The following is a 20,941-nucleotide window of genomic DNA, read 5'->3' on the forward strand; positions in this document are numbered from 1 at the left end:
ATGCTTAGTTAAGGCCACTTCCTCTGTCAGAGATTACTGAAGGGTTTTTTCCCCCTCTCTGTTTAGAAGTGTTTATGCAAATTCCAAATCTATTCTGCCAGCTCTTGATGCCATTATCCCTGACTCAGGTCTTACCTGGCCTGCTCTTTCAATTCAGCTGGGTTTTCTTCCTGTCCACATCTTCAGCTTTGGTCGGTAGTATGTGTGGAAATGGTGGCAAGCCTGCTTTTTTCCATTTGGGTACAGTTTGTTTATCTTTCTAGTTTTCCAGGCTCTCATCTGGGGTATTGTCATTCAGTGAGAGAAGCGCTTCAGCTTTGGGTGTCTTGGGCTCTCTCAGAAAGCAGAAGCAACCCTACTTCTTTGCCACAGGGTCGAGGCACCAGCATGGCCCCACTGCCGGAGCAAACCTGTCTGGCCACCTAGGGCCCAGGGTCATAGGTTCCATGGTCAGAGGTGCCACCTTCACCAGGATTTCCAGGGCACATCAGCCTAAGCCCTGCCCCTAGTTATTGCTCCCTTACTAACTGGGTCGAATTTAATTTGCTGCAGTGCCTAGGATGACGTCTGCTGGCCCTGGTGGTGTTTTGTTTAGAGAACGTTGAGAACTGACATCCGTGGTGTTGTGCTCTTCATGAGCTACATGACACTCCAGTGCCTCCGGTCAGTGGGCAAAGACACTTTCCTACTCCTTTCAGGTTCTTTTTTTTTTTTTTTAGATTTTATTTATTTATTTTTAGAGGAGAAAAGAGGGAGAGAGAAACATCAATGTGTGGTTGCTTCTCATACACCCCCAACTGAGGGCTTGGCCTACAATCCAGGCATGTGTCCTGACTAGGAATCAAACTGACAACCCTTTGGTTTGCAGGCCAGCACTCAATCCACTGAGCCACACCAGCCAGGGCTCTTTTGAGGTTCTTATAAGAGACGACAACACATCACTAAAATTATTAGTAAAATTCCTGAGAGTATGTACTTGTTAACAGTATTAAAAGATTTTCTTTGCAGAAATGGAAAAAAATTTAAGTAGCATTTGGGGTGTTTCTGTAATAAATGTAAACCATGACAATTTAGGAAAGTTTTAAACACTTCCTAAAGAATAAAGAGAAAGAGAAGAAAATCTGGCCTGTTGATAACTCCTGCTGTTACAAATTGGCCACACTCCCAAACCGACTGAGAGTTTAGGAGCATACCTGATTTTTGCCTCTTCCTCTCTGCCCTTCCTCAATATAATGTGAACATTTTTCTCAAATGGAATTTTTTAATGAAGTTTTTATTAGTTAATTCAGTCATTCTTTTCAAAACATCTACCATTAAGCCCTGGTTGGTATGGCTCAGTGGATTGAGCGCCGGCCTGCGAACCAAAGGGTCGCCCGTTCAATTCCCAGTCAGGGCACATGCCTGGGTTGCAGGCTGGGTTTCCGATGGGGGGGGACACTCAAGAGGCAACCACATGTTGATGTTTCTTTCTCCCTCCCTTCTTCTCTCTCTGAAAATAAATAAATAAAAATTTTAAATCTACCATTACAATAGATGCTTTAATTTTTGCATCCAAGTCTAAAAACATTGCTTTCTGGTTTGGGTCCCCCAAGTCTGGGGAGAAAAACCACTTGGGCCTCAGCACATTAGTATTTGACTTTGATGGCCTACAGAGTCACTCATTAACATAGTGATCCCTGAACTTCATTTTGTGCCAAATGCATGATTTTCTATATCCACGTACCCCCAATATTATTAAAATACTTTCACTTTTTAAAGCACAGTCACTGCCAGGCTTGTTACATCAGGGGAGGGTGGCCCCAGCTGTTTGCTCCATCCATGGCACCAGCCCAGAAAATGAGAAACTTTAGGGACACCGCCAGGCCTTGTTCTAACACTGTTAAAGGCTCAGTTTGAAACTCATAGTTCTTCAGAGTGAATGAAAAATTCTTCCTGGTGAGGAAATGTTGCCCCTAAAAGATTATGGAGGCCTGTGTTGGCCACCTCTCTGTGGCCTGAAGTGGTTTTCTTTTCCATGCTGTGATGGGGTCAGGGCTCAGCATTCTTTCTCTTTCCCCTTCACTACAGCAAGAACTTTCAGTGCTGTCGTGAATGTGTCATGAATTATTCCCTTGATTTCCATCTTTTCATCTCTCCCTGTGTGAGAAGGGCTGCAAGCTGACAGAGCTGCCACTTTGATGACTAATGAAAAAGCTAGGGACCAAGGTGTTCGATTTCCTGTTGCATTTTTAGAACTAAAATGACACGGGAAGTATAAAGGTGAAAGCAGCTCCCAGTGGCCTATGACAGGCTAGATTTGTCAGACAAGTTTTGCCTCCGTCCTGGATTGCTTTTCCAGGAGAACACGCTTATGAGCTTGTGTGGTAATATGTCTCAGGGATTGGGCCAAGGTAACAGGGATTTTATGCCTCAGTTTAGGGCGTCCTCAGGGCAGTTTTTAAATGTTGGGTGCTGCTCCTGGTTTGAGACACTGGGCAAATACAGTAAGCATGGAAATTTCTAGTTGGTGGATTGATTGATTTTAAAGTTCTGAATGTATCAACAGGCAATGATTTTTATATGTTATGGTATAATATAACCAGATGCTGGTCATAGCAAGGCCAAGTATAAGCCAAGATAAGATGGCTGAGATGCTGGTGGTAGTGAATCTGTAATATAACTAAAAATCTGCCCCAGAAAGGTAGGAAACTATTATCCTGTGCTGACACCCACGAAAGGAGACATGAATATAGCAAGGTGCTATTCATAAGTTTTATCGCATTCTAATCCAAAGCCCAGTGGGACTTGGGGGGTGAGTCCGATTGTGTTACTAAAGATCTTCTGTAGATAAAAATAGGCAGGACATACCAAGCAATCTTTGAAAAGTATGGGTATTGGGAATTTTAACTACAGATGTTCCTTGACTTACAATGGGGGTTACATCCCAATAAACCCATTGTAAATTAAAAATATCATAAGGCAAAATTGTACTTAATACATCTATCTACCGAACATCTAGCCCAGCCCACCGTAAACATGCTCAGAACACTCACATTAGCCTGCAGTGGGCAAATCATCTAACACAATGAATACACTGTAGCATCTTGGTTATTGACCCTCACGGTTTCATGGCTGACTAGGATCTGCCCCTGCCCAGCATTATAAGAGAATATATCATGCCAAGTACCACTAGCCTGGGAAAAGACAAAAACTTGAAATTCAGTTTCTACTGAATGCGTATTTCACACCACCGTAAAGTTGAAAAGTAAGTTGTGACCCATTATAACTTGGGGACCATCTGTATGTTGGTGACCTATCTGTGGGTATGATTCCAGAATGGGAGTAGATTAATCGGAGAGCTCAGCCCACAAGCACTTTCCCTCAGAGTAGGAACTTTTATATTCATCAAAGGTGGCATCACATCACAAACCATTTGGAAAAGAGAAGCTGGTTAGCCAGTGCTTCAGGAATGGTCAAAAGAACGAAACTCCAGATCAACTAGAAGAAAAATTCAAGTAAATGTGACTTGCAATGGAGGACTATATCAGCGTAAAAGAAGCTGCACAAGAGAAGGAAAAGGAATTGCTTTGACATTTGAAGTGTTATGCTCTCCATGTCAAACACCACCACCAAACACCTTAAAAAGCAAATAAGTAGCCTGGGAAAGGGTTCCAGTTCTTCGTAAATGAAGAGCTTACTAGAAAGCTGGCCAAGAACAAGGCAGACAACCAGAGCTCACAGGTGCCAGGAAGCACAGGAGACAGAGCCCTACAGCCATTGGAGGTGCCGCGGGAAGCAAACAGCAGCCCATTTCTGCATGTGCAGTTGTTGGGTTCCAGTCAAGCTCATCAGGTCATAACTGCATCTGCAAAATACTGTGCTGCATTTTAGCATTTAGCGAGAATAGCATTTAGTATGAACCACCCAGACCTTGAAACCCTTGTTCTTTCTAACGCAGTTGCCAGGATTTGGGGGGTATTTTTATCTGGTGGGGCTGATGGTGTTTTCACTAGTAACACAGGAGCCCAGCATTGCTGACAAGGAGGTAAAATGGGCACCTCATACTGGTGAGGCTATTAAAAGTCCTTCCACTTGCCCTGGCTGGCAGAGCTCAGTGGATTGAGCGCGGGCTGCAAACCAAAGGGTTGCCAGTTCGATTCCCAGTAAGGGCACATGCCTGGGTTGCAGGCCAGGTCCCCAGTGGGGGCCACATGAGAGGCAACCACACATTGATATTTCTCTCTCTCTCTCTCCCCCCCTTCCCCTCTCTCTAAAAATAAATAAATAAAATCTTTAAAAAAAAAAAAAAGTCCTTCCACTTTAGGGGAAAATGTTTGCAGTTTACCACTAACTCGTAAGATGCTTATCTCCTTTGACCTACTGGTTTCATTTTCTTAGGAATTCACCCTTTAAAAAAAAAAAAAAGATGTCCATGAGTTTTATATTTAGAGTCCTTTTAATGTTGTTTGTGGTTTTTTATTTTTTAATTTAATTTAGTTTTTTGTTGTTGTTGAAGATTTATTTATTTATTTTCAGAGAGAGAAGGGAGGGAGAAAGAAAAAGAAAGAAACATCACTGTGTGAGAGAAATATCAATCAGTTGCCTCTTGTTCGCTCCCAAGTGGGGACCTGGCCCGCAACCCAGGCATGTGCCCTGACTGGGAATCTAGCCGGTGACCTTTTGGTTCGCAGGCTGGTGCTCAATCCACCGAGCCACACCAGCCAGGGCTGTTTTGTTTTTTTTTTATTTAAGTTAGAAACAGCCAACAGTGTAGAAATGTTCAGATTACATGACACCTGACAGTGAATTATCACATGGCCAAGAAAGACCAGGTCTCCACCAACGGATGCCATGGAAGAGCTGCTCCCGCTGCCAGCTGAGCAGTCACAGGCAGGTCCCAGCAGCTGTGTTTAGAGGCCGTGTGAGCACACATGCGAGTGCACATCACGGAGGATGAAAGAGAAGTGGAAAGGAAGGCGGAGATGCTAACTGCTGGCTGTCCCTAGAGAGAGAGAACTCTACTTTCTGTATTCACTAAAAATTTTAAATGAACTTAAAATTTTTTAATAAAAAAACCCCACGGGGCCAGCAGATCCCTTCATGCTAAATTTCTCTTAGTGGTTTTGGGACCCTGCAGGTTGGCCCATGTTTAAGTGGGGATGTTTAGGTATGTAGGGATTTCTGTTCCTGTGGGTGTTTCCAGCTTGGTGCTGAGCCTCCTCCCAAGGGCTCCTAGCTTCCCACTCCCACTTTCTCTCCACCCTGAGCCTCCTGGTCATCAGTGGGTTTCCACAGTCTGTGACCACCACCTCCCTCCACTCCCAGGTTCTCCAGTGCAGAGAGTGGCCTTCATGTTTAGGCTTTGATTTGATTCCAGGTGGTCTCATCTGCCCACCTGTAATCAGCATTTACACAGTCCTGCCAGGATTTGGGAGGAATTGCTAAGCCTCCGGCCTTCAGTCTCGACACTTGCAGTTAGTGGCTCTTGTATAGGAGCACATGTGACTTTCTCTGGGCCACTTTCTCGTCTCTTCTCTCTGGGTTTTAATCAGCCTGCAGTGGGCAAATCATCTAACACAATGAATACACTGTAGCATCTTGGTTATTGACCCTCACGGTTTCATGGGTTAATTAAACTAGTTCTTTTAAAGACTTGGGTTTGATAGTTCTCAATTCTAATGCATTTTAAAAAAATACTTTATTACCCTTTAATTTTATAGTATTTATTGTGTGCCTACTGTGTGTCAACTCTAGAGAATATGTGTTAGATAAGGGTGACTCCATCCCTGTCATTCCCAGAGCTTGGGGAAGATGGGAATTCAATAAGTAATTATTCTCAAAAAAGGAAACACCAGTACAGTTAGGAACCATGAAGGAGAATATGGGTGTTCCCCTCAAAAATACACGTGTGAGAAGAAACCTTTTATGGAGAGACCTATGCTTGTCGTCTTCTAATAAGTTTTGTTGTGAGTGAAATATCTGCTACCTCTTGTAGATGACCTTTTATTTTTCAGGCATTCCTCAAAAATCTCACTTCTCAGTTTCTTTCACTAAATAGCAATACTGCCAAATGGAAGGTGACCTGATAATTGCTAACTCCTCTGTATTTTTAGCCGTCAAACTGAGCCACCAAAGAAGGAGGCAGCCTCCACTGGGCCACAGGTGAAGCGAGCAGATGAGTGGAAGGATCCTTGGCGCCGGTCCAAGTCTCCCAAGAAGAAACTTGGGGTATCGGTCTCCCCTAGCCGTGCACGAAGGCGTCGAAAAACGTCAGCCTCATCAGCCTCTGCCTCCAATTCCTCCAGGTAAGGAGGTGGGCTGGTACGAATGGCTGGTTCCTGAACACCACAGGAGCAATATACTGTAGTGCCCTGGGGAAAAGTCAGTAGGACTAAACAGGCATTTGTTAGTTTAGCTGAGACTTACTGAGTACCAGGTGCTGGAGCCTCAGCAGCAAACAACACCAGCGCTTAGAACCTTGGTACAGCTTCACATGTTGAGATCAGCCAGGATGCAGGTGACTCAGAGTGGAACACAGGCCTGGCGGGTGAACCAGGGCAGGGTGAACCAGGGCAGGGTGGGAGGTGTTTGTGAGGGGAGAACGCTTGTCTGAGTCACTCTGGAAGAGACACTGAGAGACAAACAGAACAGCACAAGTCCCGTCATCCAGTCAGTCCATTTCTCCTGCCAGGTCGAGTTAGCAGCTCTGAAACCTGTGTGTGCACTAGCTCTGCCCAAACAAGTGAGGAAGGTGGGGATGGATGGTGAGAGCTGGGTCTCTCCCTGCCAGGGAAAGGCGTTACAGATCAGAAAGGGGGCGTCCAGGGCAGCCGCAGTATGTGGCCAGGACTGACGATAATCACTGTGGGTTCAGGGTTCACTTTGTGCACAGGTGGACAGGTAGAGAAATACACAGACCTGTATTTGCAGAGTCAGACACCTGCACACACGGCAGCTGTGCCCTGGCTCTGCACACTAAAGGCCTGGGAGTCGCGTCCCAGCAACAGTGAGACACCCAGCATCCAGGTCTTGGTCTCTAAACACCATTCCCACTAGAAGGGGGATAGGGATGTAGTGTGTCCGCCAAGGTGTCCAAAGGGCGGTGTCTCTGAGTGTGGGGGGGTATATCTGTGAGGGGGGTGTATCTGTGCATGTGTCTCCAGGTGGGGGGTATATCTGTGGGGGCTGTGTGTGTGTGAGTATAGCTATGTCATCTGGGCCTGAACCCCAGGACAGCAGGCCTGGCACCAGTGGGCAAGGCAGGGATGGAGGAAGACCTGGCCTCTCCTCTCTCCCCTTTGGATGCTCTAGGTCATCTTCACGGTCCTCATCCTACTCGGGTTCTGGTTCGTCCCGGTCTCGGTCCAGGTCCTCATCCTACAGCTCCTACTCCAGCCGGTCTTCCAGACATAGCTCCTTCTCAGGCAGCCGGTCCAGGTACGTCCCCAGGGCTTAGCAGGTACGGTGAACTTGGGCGCCTCTGGGTGTGGCCCAAGTCATCCCAAGTCACTTGCATGATGGCAGATCTCTATCCTGACAGGGTTTTTCCAGAACAGTCTCAAATTCTGAAGAATGCACAGCAAGGTGCCAGCTCACTGTAGGCTCTAGGAGATCGTAAAACAGTGCACGACAGGAGACAGTTCAGACATAGCACCTGTGTCGGCCTGCTTTGGGATGTACTAGGTCAGAAATAAGGCATCAGACTCAGAGAGTCCCACCTACACACGCACATGTGCTTCTTTGGGAAGCACATCACCAGATGTTTGGGGACTAAACAGACCAGTTTATCCTGCAGTGGTCTGTTGCCCCACAGTTAGCACTTCTGTGGACAGCCGGTCCACAGCCTTCTTGGCAGCTGGTCTGTCTTTAGGAAAGTTGTAGAGAGGATCAGAGCAGCGTTAGGTCATTGGAGCTATTGAATCTGCTGGTCAAGTTAATGTTTTAAGTGGGCTATGGAACAAACAGTAGATAATATGGGGGCCTGTTTTCCATGAATGTTGAATTTTGTGCATAGCAATAGCTTTGAAAAAGAAAAGCAAACTTTTTCCTAAGGGTTTCTAGAGGGTCAGCTGTGGGGCCTGGGGCCTCACAATATTCCTGCTGGAAGTTGAAGCAGTACCCAGGGATTATAGAACAGCTGCCAGTCATGGGGCAGTCATGAAATGTCAAGGCATCCACAGTGGGAGAAATCTTGTGTATGGCTTCATTTAAGAAACAAGGTTGATGAGCTATGGGAAGGAGCACAAGACCAAGCTGGGAAATTTGGAAATCACAATTATGTGGGGGTTACCTACATTTTCCCAAGTATATGTGCAGTGGACACTGGGAGAGACTGAGAACAAGGCCCCATGGATGGAGACTCTTAAGTCAGGGACAGGGCTGGGGCAGCTGTGACAAGGCCCAAGGCTATAAACAGTGGGAGAAAGAACCATCATCAGCCTGGTAGACTTACTAGGCTTCTCACACTGAGTCAGGCATGGGGCGGAAGTGGAGGCCTCAACAGCAAGCAGGAGAGAGTCAGCGGAAACCTGGCTGTCCTTTCAGAAGGTGGACCCCAAGGAGGACGCTCAGCTTCCTCATCACCCAGTTCTAAAGAAACTCCACTCGGGACCCAGCCCTGTGTCCTGAACCAGTCCCAGAATATTTTCAGCTTGGACATAAATTTGTTAGCTATTTCTACAAAATCAGATGAACTTCCTTCACCAGCTGGCCTTCCCCTTGCCTCGTTTTTATACTGTACTGATGTCTGGCCGGGGCCTGTTCCAGTGTCCGTCCATCAACATACCTCTTGCCCTGCTCCACACCACGGCGGGCTCCTGGGACGGCCCTGTGGTCCCTGAGAACGTGAGCATAGTGCCTCCCCACGGCACCCCCTGTGGGCACTGGCTCTGCGGTGCCTTCTGAGGAATGGGAACAGCGAGGAGGTGATTCCTAGGTGGTGACTCGGGGCTGCACATTGTTGCTGAAGCTTCTTGGAAGTGAGCCTGGCATTCCTTCCTGTCTCTCCTGGCAGGCTGCCCAGCCAAGGGCCACGAGTGTGAGGACAGGAGGAGAAATGGGCATTTCTCCTGTGTGTTTTCACAGTGCAGCATGTGTGACTGCAAGAGCCTGATCTTAGCTTTTTGCTGGTGGTCTTGCTTGGCTGAAATATTGAAAATCTTACAGGACAGTTTCTAAGTAGGGAGTAAAAACAGTAAACCCATAAACCTTTCAAAGGGTTGCCTCCTGTGTGATGTCATATGAATCCTGGGACTGTGGGGCAGCAGCTGGCCAGGCCACGCCTCCTGGAACTCCAGCCAGCCCAGCGCCCCTTTTGCAGCGCTTTGTCTGTCCTAGCGGCCCATGCAGCTTGTGTCCGGATGAGCTCATCGCAATGTCCATTAGCTGGATCACTCCCCGAGCCAGGCCAGTCTCTGGCTCATAGCACCGCCATGTCTGCGCGTGTCCTGTGTTGCTGGCCACTCTCAGGGCCACCTTCCCCTACCACTCCCCAGCCACCTGGGTCTCAGGTCCCCCGCCTGGCCTTCCGTTTCTCCCGTGCTGCCACAGCCCACTCTGGCTGTGTGTCTCCCCCTTGGGGTTTCACTGCAGCATGGAGAGTAGAGCCTGTGCCCTTCCCATCCTGCTCACACAGCTAGCACGCCCCACGACTCAGGGCCTCAGGAGGACTCACCAGTGTGGTCACCAGCTGTCCCCTCAGCACTGTCCTTTCCCCTTGGGTGATGTAGTTTATGAAATGACCCAGAACTGTCAAGCCCACGTTAATCTGAGGCCAACAAGCAGGAATTCAGTGGCCTGCCCTGTGACTTTGAGGTGGCATCCCAGGGTGCTCAAACTCGGATCTGGGTGCTATGGCGCTCCCTCCTCACACCTCTGTTTGCTCCCTAGGTCCCGGTCCTTTTCCTCGTCCCCGTCCCCATCTCCAACACCTTCCCCACACAGACCTTCTGTCAGAACCAAGGGGGAGCCAGCTCTGCCTCCTGGGAAAGCAGGGTAAGTGCCCAGGGCTCAGGCAGCTGGCAGCATCCAGCCCTCTCCCTCCCTCCTATCACTTATGTGGAGAAGCCTGAGGGAACTGTAGACAGGACTCCTGGAGGTGGGCGTGTGGACCTAGGGGCACTTACAGTGTTTATGCTCCAGCACCCCTGCTTGGAGGGTGGTGATGGCGATGCTCCTTTGGGTTCCAAGCGAGTGCAGCACAGGGAAGCCACCAGCTCCGCTCTTACTGCTCTTACCAGGCAGGCATGTGGGAGGTCCCCTCCACACTCAGCCCCAGGGCTGTGTCACAGTGATCCTTCTCAATAGATGTGACGAACAGGAGAGGTTAGAAGCATCTAGCACTTACACAAACATCTGACTTATACAGCACCAAACGTGCAGTGTCTCAGCCTGGCACTTCAGGGCGGTTGGTGGTTCAATCGATCCTGCCACTTAGGGGCAAGGCAGCCTCTGTCTGAGCAGACTGTCCTGTAAGCCTGCCCCAGGCCCGGCCTTGCCATTACAGGCCCTGCTTCCTGACTTGTTCTTATAGTAGTTACTCATTCAGCAGGAAGTAGCCCTGCACCTACTGGATGGCGGGCTTTGAAAATTTGCACCCTGCAGTTTTTTATCCTACATGGAGTGAGCAAACCACCCCAGAAACATTTAGGGAATCCTGAGCAGCTCACTTTTAAAAATGAATTGTATTGAAGTATAATTTGTATTCAGTGCACCGAATCCATCTAAATGGTACCGGTCAGTGGGTCTAACAAACCTGTGAGAGCACACAGTCCAGACACTCCAGCCTCTCCACAGCTGCACCCTCCTTACTTCACACTGGGGCTTGCGAGGGGTGCACGCTTTGTTTCTGCATTTTCATCGGCACAAATTTGATTCACCTCTGACACTGGGCTGAGCAGCTTGCTTTCAACCAAGACCTTGCTTCCCGCTGAGGTCACTTTGTTGACAAGGTCTCTGGTAGGCCCATGCTCCATGCTCCCTCTGAATCAGGAGTGCTCACCACCACTAAGAAACTGGCAGAGGGTTTTCCCACGCTGATAGTGAAAAAAAATTGGGGGCTGCTTTCTTTACTGCAGTGTGGTTTCCACATGTGAGTTTGCCCCAGCACCCTTGAGGGGCCATCCCCACATGGGGGCAGGATGTCGGGGTGCACAGCGCCAGCTCCTGCCTACTCTCCAGAGTTCTCAGGTGGGCCCTCATCTTGCTGCCTATGAATGGGAAGTAGGGCTGATAGTCTGTAGCAGCTTCAGAAACATTCCAAGAGCCTGGTGCAACAGGGGATCAACAGCCCACCTGGCCTCCCTGTGACATACTCTGAGGTCGTTGGCTGGGTCCCTCCACCAGGTCTGACCTTCCATCCTATCAAACAGAGAGAAAGCGGTGAAGAAACCAGCCCCACCTCCAGCTCCACCACAGGTCCCCAAGACCACTGCCCCCGCCCCCGAGCCTGCCAAGCCAGGAGACCCTCGGGAAGCCAGGAGGAGGGAGCGACAAGCAAGGACCCCCCCCAGGAGGTAAGCAGACTTTTGTGGGGATTTCCATATCTTTGATGCCAGGGGTGGGGGTGGGGACACTCCTGGGCAAAGCAGCCCAGGGCAGAGATCCATTCTGTCCCTGACCTATGAGGTTTTGTCTAGTCATGTCACCTCACTGAGCCTCAGTCCCCCATGAGTGCAGTGGGAGGCATGCGCCCATCTCACTGCTCCACCTGAGGAGGGAGGGCTCCCTCGATACCCAGAATCTTCTCTGGAAAGAGGTGGTGGTGGTGTGGGGATGCTATAGAGAAGTTTAAATATCTTTTAAGACAAAGCTACACTTAGGAAATAGACCCCAACCCACTTCCAAGTCTGTGGCAAGTTACTGGTTAAGCATCTGTCTCAGGCCAGTAATTAGCACTGGTTCTGAGGAGAGACTGTGTCTGCCCTTTTCAATTCTGCAGAGATGTGAGTGGCGGGACTTTTGGTTGTGTTGCAGGCGGACCATCAGTGGCAGCGGCAGCGGCAGCAGCTATAGCGGCTCTAGTTCCAGATCCAGGTCACTGTCAGCATCTCTCTGGCCCCAGTCCCCATCAGCTTCTGCCCCTGCTCCTGCCTCCCAGTCAGGGTCCAGGGACCTTGGAAGAGGTCACCTCAGGTGTGAGCTTTCCTTCTCCCTTGGGCAGCCTGTGGCCATCAGTCGGTGCTGCTAGGAGCAGCATGGCTGGCTGTCTCTACCTGGATGAAGAGAAGAGAACAGACTGACACTCGTGTGTAGTAGGGAGCCTGGCGCAGTGGTTCTAAGCATGTGAGGGGTGCAGATCCCTTCTGCCCTACAAGCACCTGACGGGCTCCAGGAAGCCAGGGCGCTTCCAGTTCAGTGGGTCTGAGAGGCTGGCATGGAGTCTTCATGCTCGTTCTCGTATGGAGGGCTTGGTCCTGCTCTGGCCTGCTGTGCCGGAGGCAGCTGGGGACAGCCAATTCTTTCAAATCTCAGAAAGGAAGTAGGAAAGAATTTTGCTGCTTAGGTGTTTAAAAAAGAAGACATTATTGAATCAGTCCTTAGATTCCTTGAAACAAACTTTGTTTTATTTCTAAGCAGTAGGTGGTTTGTATACATTTGACAAAATCTTTCTAAATAGGTTTAAAGGCCTAACTTTTAAAAAAATGTTGAGCTCTCTTTCCTTCCCATGCCCCGTTCTGGTGTCTGATGACCTTAGGACACAGTGATGGGGGTTTTCTCAGAGGTAAAGAGATAGTGCTCAGCAACTGATGCAGTAGCTTGTAATTTCAAGCCCTTGTGCAGCATGAGCTGTGACAGAACCAAGGGCCTGTGAAACTGGCTGTTATTTCTGTGCTTTCCTGACACATGCCATTGGTTAAAGTGGTCTCCCATCTAGTGTCTGGTGTCACTGCAGGTTGAAGGTCTCCCTTTGTTGTGCATTTTTAACCGGGACTCTCAATTCTGTCCGGACTCTTGGGTCACACTTAGTCATATGTCCCTGACCAGCAAACAGCATGAGCATCTCTATACTCTGTGGCACCTTTAAACTACCTAGAGTTCCCTCTGAAATTTAAGGTTTGATGGGTATATGTTCCTTGAAACTGGAAGTTGGGGGAAGTAGACACGAACCCCTGCCCAGGGCCTCCAGCCCCAGCCCATCTTTTGTTAGGGGACATGCGGACACAAACAGGCTCGTACGTGTCTAGGTCCCTAAGCGTGAGCAGCGTCTCCTCGGTATCCAGCGCCACATCGAGCAGCAGCTCAGTGCACAGTGTGGACTCTGACGACATGTACGCCGACCTGGCCAGCCCTGTGTCCTCAGCCAGCTCACGGTCCCCAACCCCAGCCCAGACGAAGAAGGAGAAAGGTATGGGGGCTCTCCTTGTGTGCTGGGTGTTGTGGCTGCAGAGGAGAGTCTGGCCCTTTGTGGAAGGAGGGTGCATGTAGCCTTGGTCAGCGCTGCGTGCAGCTGGTCAGACAGTGCGGTGACCTCCCAGTTTCATCCCTACACACATGTTGCCTGCTTGGTAATGCACCTCTCCACCAAGCAGCACTCAGGAAACCACAATGCAATGTTGGTGACCATGACCAAGCACTTCTTGTCAGCAGGAAAATCTAAAAAAGAAGATGGTGTTAAAGAGGATAAGCGGAAAAAGGATTCATCCACACAGCCACCCAAGTCCTCAAAATCTTCCACAGGCAGTAAATCCTCCCAGCAGCCCACAACCCCCCAGCAGGCGACCCCCGGGCAGCCCCAGCAGGGTGCATTTGTGGCACACAAAGAGATTAAGTTGACATTGCTGAACAAGGTGAGGCCATAGGCTCTTCTGGTGGGAGCCACAGGGAACCACGCAGCTCGGGGTCATCCTAGGACTGAGACCAAGTGGGAACCAGCAAATGGCCTTTTGAACCTGGTGGCTTGGTCTCACCCCTGCTCACCCTCCTGCCCTAATGGACAGCCCTGTGGGAAATGGAGGAGCACCTGGGCACGGGGTGGACAGGTTCCTGTAGCACATCCTGAGACGTCAGGGCATCCGGGGGTGAGTGCTCTCCCTACACTCTTGGTCCTTGTGCCAAGCTGGCCGGTTCCCACAGGGCAGCACTGGGACAGAGCAAAGCAAACTTGGCCTCTGTGAGATGATGTCTCCAAGGCCCCATGGGACTGGAAGGGCAAGGGGCTGAGTCTGCTGGAGGCCTGTCCTGTCGCATGGCCTCCACAGGGAGCACAGCATCCCTGCTGGCAACTTCACTACAGAGAATAAAGGTCCCCCAACTGTGGGCCCTGCTTCACTCGGGGCCAACTGGGTGAAGAGGGACCTGTGGGAGCAGAGAGCAGGTCTGGGTGTGAGGATGCCACCACTCTGTTCCTTTTGCTGTGTGTTCTGCCTGGTGGTCGGTATCTCAGGCCCGGTGTCCTCACTGTGCTCCCTCCATGACTTCAGGCTGCTGATAAAGGGAGCAGGAAACGATATGAGCCCTCAGACAAGGACAGGCAAAGCCCTCCTCCAGCCAAGCGGGCCAACGTATCCCCAGACCGAGGTGAGCTCTGTCCCTGCAGGGGCCCAGCTGGTAGAAGGACCAGGACCTTGTCCATTTTTTAAGAAATTGAGGACCCTTGCCCTGGCCAGTGTGACTCACTTGGTTGGAGCATCATCCTGTAAACCTAAAAGTTGCAGGTTCTGTCCCTAGGGGGTCCCCAGTGGGGGAGTGTGCAAGAGGTCCCCGATCAATTCACCTGTGAGAAGCCACCGATAGATGTTTCCCTCTCTCCCTTCTCTCTCTAAAATCAATGAGCATGTCCTTGGGTAAGGGTTAAAAAAAAAGTTACGAAAAAGAAAAAAAACAGAGAGAGGACCCCAAGGAATTTCTGACCTTTATTTACAGTATTAGAAGTCAAAACTAAGAAAAATTCTTAGTATTTTAAAACAACTGATAAAGCACTATATTTTAGCACAGATAACATTTTTTAATGAAAAATAACTATTTCCCAAAACAAAAGTTAGTAGGAGTGGCATTGAGGTTTTTCTGTGTGTTTTTTCGGTTTTTTATTTATTGATTTTTATAGATAGAGAAACATTGATTTCTTGTTCCACTTATTTTTATTTTATTTTATTGATTATGCTATTACAGTTGTCCCATTTCCCCCCCTTCACTCCACTCCATCTTGCACACCCCCTCCCTCCCACATTCCCCCCCTTTAGTCCATGTCCGTGGGTCATACATATAAGTTCTTTGGCTTCTACATTTCCTATACTATTCTTACCCTCCCCCTGTCTATTTTTTACCTACCGTTTATGCTACTTATTCTCTGTGCCTTTCCCCCCTCTCTCCCCCTCCCCCTCCACTGTTGATAACCCTCCATGTGATCTCCATTTCTGTGGTTCTGTTCTTGTTCTAGATGTTTGCTTAGTTTGCTTTTGTTTTTGTTTTAGTTGCAATTGCTAATAACTGTGAGTTTGTTGTCATTTTACTGGCCATATTTTTTATCTTCTTTTTCTTAGATACATCCCTTTAACATTTCATATAGTAAGGGCTTGGTGACGATGAACTCCTTTAACTTGACCTTATCTGAGAAGCACTTTATCTGCCCTTCCATTCTAAATGATAGCTTTGCTGGATAGAGCAACCTTGGATGTAGGTCCTTGCCTTTCATGACTTGGAATACTTCTTGCCAGCCCCTTCTTGCCTGTAAGGTCTCTTTGGAGAAATCAGCTGACAGTCTTATGGGCACTCCTTTGTAGGTAACTGTGTCCTTTTCTCTTGCTGCTTCTAAGATTCCCTTCTCTTTAATCTTGGATAATGTAATTATGTGCCTTGGTGTGTTCCTCCTTGGGTCCAACTTCTTTGGGACTCTCTGAGCTTCCTGGACTTCCTGAAAGTCTTATTTCCTTTGCCAGATTGGGGAAGTTCTCCCTCATTATTTTTTCAAATAAGATTTCAATTTCTTGCTCTTCCTCTTCTCCTTCTGGCACCCCTATAATTTGGATATTGGAATGTTTAAAGGTGTCCTGGAGGTTCCTAAGCCTCTCCTCATTTTTTTGAATTCTTGTTTCTTCATTCTTTTCTGGTTGGATGTTTCTTTCTTCCTTCTGGTCCACACTGTTGATTTGAGTCCCAGTTTCCTTCGCATCACTATTGGTTCCCTGTACCTTTTCCTTTGTTTGTGTTAGCATAGCCTTCATTTTTTCATCTAATTTGCAACCACATTCAACCAATTCTGTGAGCATCTTAATAACCAGTGTTTTGAACTGTGCATCTGATAGGTTGGCTATCTCTTCGTCGCTTAGTTGTATTTTTTTCTGGAGCTTTGATCCGTTCTTTCATTTGGGCCTTTTTTTTTTTTTTTTTTTTTTTTTTTGCTTGGTGCCTTGTTCCACTTATTTATGCATTCATTGGTTGATTCTGGTATGTGCCCTGACGAGGGATTGACCTGCAGCCTTGGCACATCAGGACGACGCTCTAACCAACTGAGCTACCCCATCAGGGCAGCATTGGGTTTTGTTTTGTTTGTTTTGTCACAGATTTCTAATATCTGGCTGACAGACAACGGCTAGGTTCTCATCTCTTGTGACAGCACAGAACACACAGGCTCTGGGAAACTCCACCCTATTGTGAGAACATGAGAGCAGAGTGTGTGGGCAGGGCCTCAGTGTTACTGTGAGAACAGTGACTGCTCAGTGGTCTGTTAGACACCAGCTCCAGAAGTCTGGAACCAGTTTGGAGCTCAGCTCTCAGGGATTTCCTGGGGCCTCGCTGAGGAAATTTGGAAGCTGTGCTGAGCTGTCAGGATAGAATGGGGTCACTAGCATCCAGTAAGGCTGCACCAGCCCTCTTTGCTGCCAGCCCCATATATAACTGGAACCCTGGTCTCACATTGTCCCAGGTTCTCGGGACCGGAAGTCAGGTGGGAGACTCGGCTCCCCAAAGCCAGAGCGGCAGAGAGGCCAGAATTCCAAGGCTCCTGTGGCCCCACCAGACAGGTGAGTGCCCCACCTGTGCCACAGCCACACCACATGGGCTCCTTTGCGTCAGGAGGGCTGGCAGACTCAGAGGCATCTGGGGCATGTCTTAGATCTGGCAGCAAGAGGGAAGCCCTACACTTCTCACTCCACCCCACCAGTGGGCCCTGGAATAAGAATGGCCTGAGGCACTCCGCTCTCAGCCTGGGTGGGGAGATGGGAGTTGGGGGCTTGCAGGCAGGAAGATGTTCCCAACGCTTTTGTACCTTCTATTTGAGGCACAGGAAGGAGGAGAGTAATTTCCTTTTCCTAGGAAGTTGGCTCTGAGTCCCTGTGCAGCTGTACCACATAGCTCGGGGGTCAAGGTTTGGGTGAGGGAGGATATGGGGGGGCAGGCACAGGACTCAGAGCTGTGAAACCCCCAACACACACCTGGGCACCCACAGCCTCAGGGGCCTCCTAAGTCTGTAGTGTGGGTTTTACGTCACCACAGAGGGAGGTTGCATACAAGGACCAGAAGCAGGAGGGACAGATTAGCGGGGTGCTGGGCTGGGGCCTGGGTACTCATCCACCATCGGGTAGGGGCCTCCATTCACTGCGGAGAGGGTACCTTCTGCCTGGCAGTTACAGCTTACGGGGTTCAGGCCCCTAGACAGGGCCTCGTGTCCCCCGCCTGGCAGGAGCTCATGGCAGAGAGGGAGAGGTACTCAGACCCCTCTAATGGCCTCCCCACCCCTGCAGGAAGCGCCAGTTGTCACCCCAGTCCAAGAGCTCCAGCAAGGTCACAAGTGTGCCTGGTAAAGCCTCAGATGCCAGCACTGCCACCTCCACCGGCACGAAATCAGGGAAGGCCAGCACACTGTCGAGGCGGGAGGAGCTCCTAAAACAGCTCAAAGCCGTGGAGGACGCCATTGCTCGCAAGCGGGCCAAGATTCCTGGGAAAGTGTAATGGGCCCTGCGGGCTCAGCTCCCCTACCAGAGGCAAAGACTCACGTGTTTTTATAAATAGGGTAAGCGCAGCCATTTTGGATTTTGCAGTCAATGTCTTATTTTGGCTGTGATTCTTTTTAAATATTAAAAAAGAAAAAAAGTTTCTCAGCTGGAAAAGAAGCCACACACACGTAATGAAGATGTTGCTGAACCCCAGCCTTCCCCTGACCGCACTGACCAGCCCCTTCCCAGATCAGAGACAGGCAGGCAGGCAGATAGCACCGAGCAAGGACTTGGCAGAGTTTTATGTAAATTTTAAGTCCCAGATGTCTAGATCAGCCGGCCCATACATCTTTCCTCCCCATCTTCTTTTCCTCCCTCTGCTAGTGAGGCCAGTTCCCGCCCTGCTGTCTGTCGTGCCCTCACCGTGCGGCTCTCCTACTGTCGACGGGAACTCCGAGTGCTTCTGAGCAACCTCTTCCCCGTCCCTGCCCATGCCCAGGATCAAAATATATATATTCTTCACTAAAGTCTGACTGGGAAATATTTCCTGTCTTTTATTTTAAGCATCAATTTGTTTTAGTTGATTTGAAAATGAACAAAATACAGAAAAGACCAAAAAAAAAAAAAAAAGGCCAAGGGTATTGTTGGGCATCTGTCTAATGTGGAGGGTCTTTTTTTGAGGGGTCTCCTAAAATAAAATATTTTGATAAGCAGCTGCCTTAACACTGGTGGTGGTGTTTCATGTGCCTGGGCCTACACACCTCGTGGCGTCCACTGGTCCCTCCTGCTATGCAGCAGCCCCTGGCTGGTGGAGGCTGGGGACATGGAGTCTCCCCTGAGGCCCTTGTGTGACTCCCTGGGAGCTTTCAGCCCAGAACAGTAATTGCTCACTCACCCATAAGTGCAGGAACTCTGCTCTCTGACCTCCACCCCCAGGGAGTACTGTGCCTCAGTTTCCTGGTGATGGATGTGTACCTGGCCCTGGCAGGGTTTCCTGAACACAAACCCGTGGTCTCCTATCACAGCAGAGGGCCCTGGGCTGGAGAGATCAGGAAGGATCCTCAGGCCAGGCCAACACCTGTCCCCAAAGCCAATGCCCCACCCAGAGCATCTGGTCCCCACACAGCTGTACATGTATCAAAGCTTGAGAAGTCGTGGGCCCAGGACCACGCTGTCTGTCCACTGCAGAGCAGAAGTGTCAGCCATTCTCAGAACAGCAGCCCTTGTGGTGCCCACCGCAGCCTGGAGAGCCCCAGTGGGGGTGTTTCCACTGGGGGGAACCCCATTGCTCACTTGGGGTCCTTCCTGGTCGGATTAAACTCACAGAATGGTACCATGGACCTCAGCGTGCCCTGCCACCCTCAGGTTACCATAAAGCAGGTACTATAAGGACTTGGGAACAAACGCCCCAGAGCCCACGCTGCTGCCCCCAGTTCCAATCCTGCAGGAGGGCTCTGTGGAGCCAGTGCCAGGAGGCAGCAGCCTGGGGTCCTCATCCACTTAAATGACCTACTGAGCTGACACCAGCTTACACTATGCATTTCACAGCGCTCGCCCCACAACTGGGCGGCAGTTAAGCTGAACAGGAAAGCTTGCAGGGAGCTGATGCTACGGGCTGGCCATGCAGTCAGGCCTCTTGAGTGCACTGTTTTCTGTCCCGTGTCCACATCTTAACAGCACAGGCCACGAGGCTCCCCTTACGTCACAGCAGCCTCAGTGGAGGGTCTTCCACAATTTTTAAAGGCTTATCTGGTGTGCCATCAGGTCAAAGCCAGGTGCAAAGGGAATTCCTGTTTTCTGAATGAGTGGCTTTCAAGGACATGGATCCAGAATCCAGGACACCTTGAGTGCCAGCCTGTCCCTGAGTGTTCCATGTCCACAAGACACTGGGCCCTGTAATCTAGCTGGGCACTGACTGCCCCTCTAAAGCCAGGATCCCACAGGTGAGCCCACTACACAGGTCTCTGCACTTAACTCCTCCCTCTTCTAGCCCTTTCCGGTTCCAAGAGGCTGACCTGACCCTGACCTTTTAACACCTAGGTTAGAGCCACAGCCCTAGCTAGATCCCCTTGACCCAAGTTAGGTTTAAACTAACAGGTTTCCATTTGCTGTCTAAGGTCATGGCTCACCTGGGCTAGGCTGGGGCACGTGCCTGTCCTAGGAGGGGTGAGGGCCACACCCTGAGCCAGCTGTCCTCTCCCAAGGTCTAGTGGAGAGAACATTCCAGGCCAGGCATCTGAGAAAAGAGACCTGTTGACTGAAATCCTAACAGGTGGTTAACATGCAAATAGTGGGAATAATTACGAGTTTCTCAAGTTCTGTCTCTGTCCACCACACTGCTCCTCGAGTGCCCAGGCCACTGTGAGGTCCCCTGCCCTCGGGTCCTCACTCCACAGCTATGCTAACCCTTCCCCCGCCTTCTGGCCTTTTCTCCCACCCTAGGGCCTTTGCACTTGTTCCCTGATCCTAGAACTCTGGCCTGGCTGACTCTTCCTACTTCCTCAGCTTCTGCAGGCTGGCCCCATCCCCTCAGTCCCTCCATTGTCTGCTGCCACAGCACTGTCCTCAAGCTGTCACCTTGTCTTTCCTCCAGTGGAACCCCAGGAAGCGCTTGGCTCCAAGCTCCTTAACACTGGCCTGTCTCAAAGGAAGGGGCCGGATCTTGATTTCCATTGCTCAGCCCTGGGGTCAGGCCCCTGCTGTTCCCCTCAAAGCTTGGGCCTCCACCTGCCCTTTTTTGCCCCCAGATTTGGCTTCCCTCCCCCACTTACTGCCAAGCCTCCAGCTCCTTGGCAGTTCTCCTGCCAGCCTGTAAGTCCCCCCAGAGCAGAAGTCATCCTCATCCTCACTTGGCAGGAGAGGCTCAGGAGCTCTGGCTGAGGAAAGCCAGGCCCTGGCCTTGGCCCTGGGTGAACAAGCAGGGACACCACCCACCTTGGAAAGCCCCATGTACAGGGCCGTGGACAAGGATGCAATAAAAAGTCATTCCTGACAGTGCAAAATGCTGTGGGAACAAGAAGACTGGGCTGTGTGATAGATTGACCACAGGCAGGGCTGCCTGGGGCCCAGTGGTCAGGAAGGCCACACCCTCC

The 20,941-nt window shown here is 50.0% G+C and overlaps 1 protein-coding gene across 5 annotated transcripts in view; it reads left to right on the forward strand.

The window, feature by feature from the left end:
* ZC3H18 (zinc finger CCCH-type containing 18) overlaps positions 1–18,572 on the forward strand; it is a 62,788-nt gene extending 44,216 nt beyond the window's left edge. For 2 of the 5 annotated variants that reach the window (XM_053914777.2, XM_053914779.1), the window contains 10 exons: positions 6,093–6,284; positions 7,291–7,416; positions 9,868–9,972; positions 11,349–11,492; positions 11,953–12,012; positions 13,164–13,324; positions 13,564–13,766; positions 14,400–14,496; positions 16,841–16,937; positions 17,658–18,572. In XM_053914777.2, the coding sequence (XP_053770752.1) occupies positions 6,093–6,284; positions 7,291–7,416; positions 9,868–9,972; positions 11,349–11,492; positions 11,953–12,012; positions 13,164–13,324; positions 13,564–13,766; positions 14,400–14,496; positions 16,841–16,937; positions 17,658–17,865 (1,393 nt within the window). In that variant the 3' untranslated portion in view covers positions 17,866–18,572. The remainder of the gene's footprint in view (positions 1–6,092; positions 6,285–7,290; positions 7,417–9,867; positions 9,973–11,348; positions 11,493–11,952; positions 12,013–13,163; positions 13,325–13,563; positions 13,767–14,399; positions 14,497–16,840; positions 16,938–17,657) is intronic. The other 3 variants (XM_053914778.2, XM_053914780.1, XR_008425670.2) reach the window with 2 other exon arrangements.
* Positions 18,573–20,941: the final 2,369 nt, after the last annotated feature.

This window comes from Desmodus rotundus, chromosome 12 (assembly GCF_022682495.2).
Source record: "Desmodus rotundus isolate HL8 chromosome 12, HLdesRot8A.1, whole genome shotgun sequence".
Lineage (NCBI taxonomy): Eukaryota > Metazoa > Chordata > Mammalia > Chiroptera > Phyllostomidae > Desmodus > Desmodus rotundus.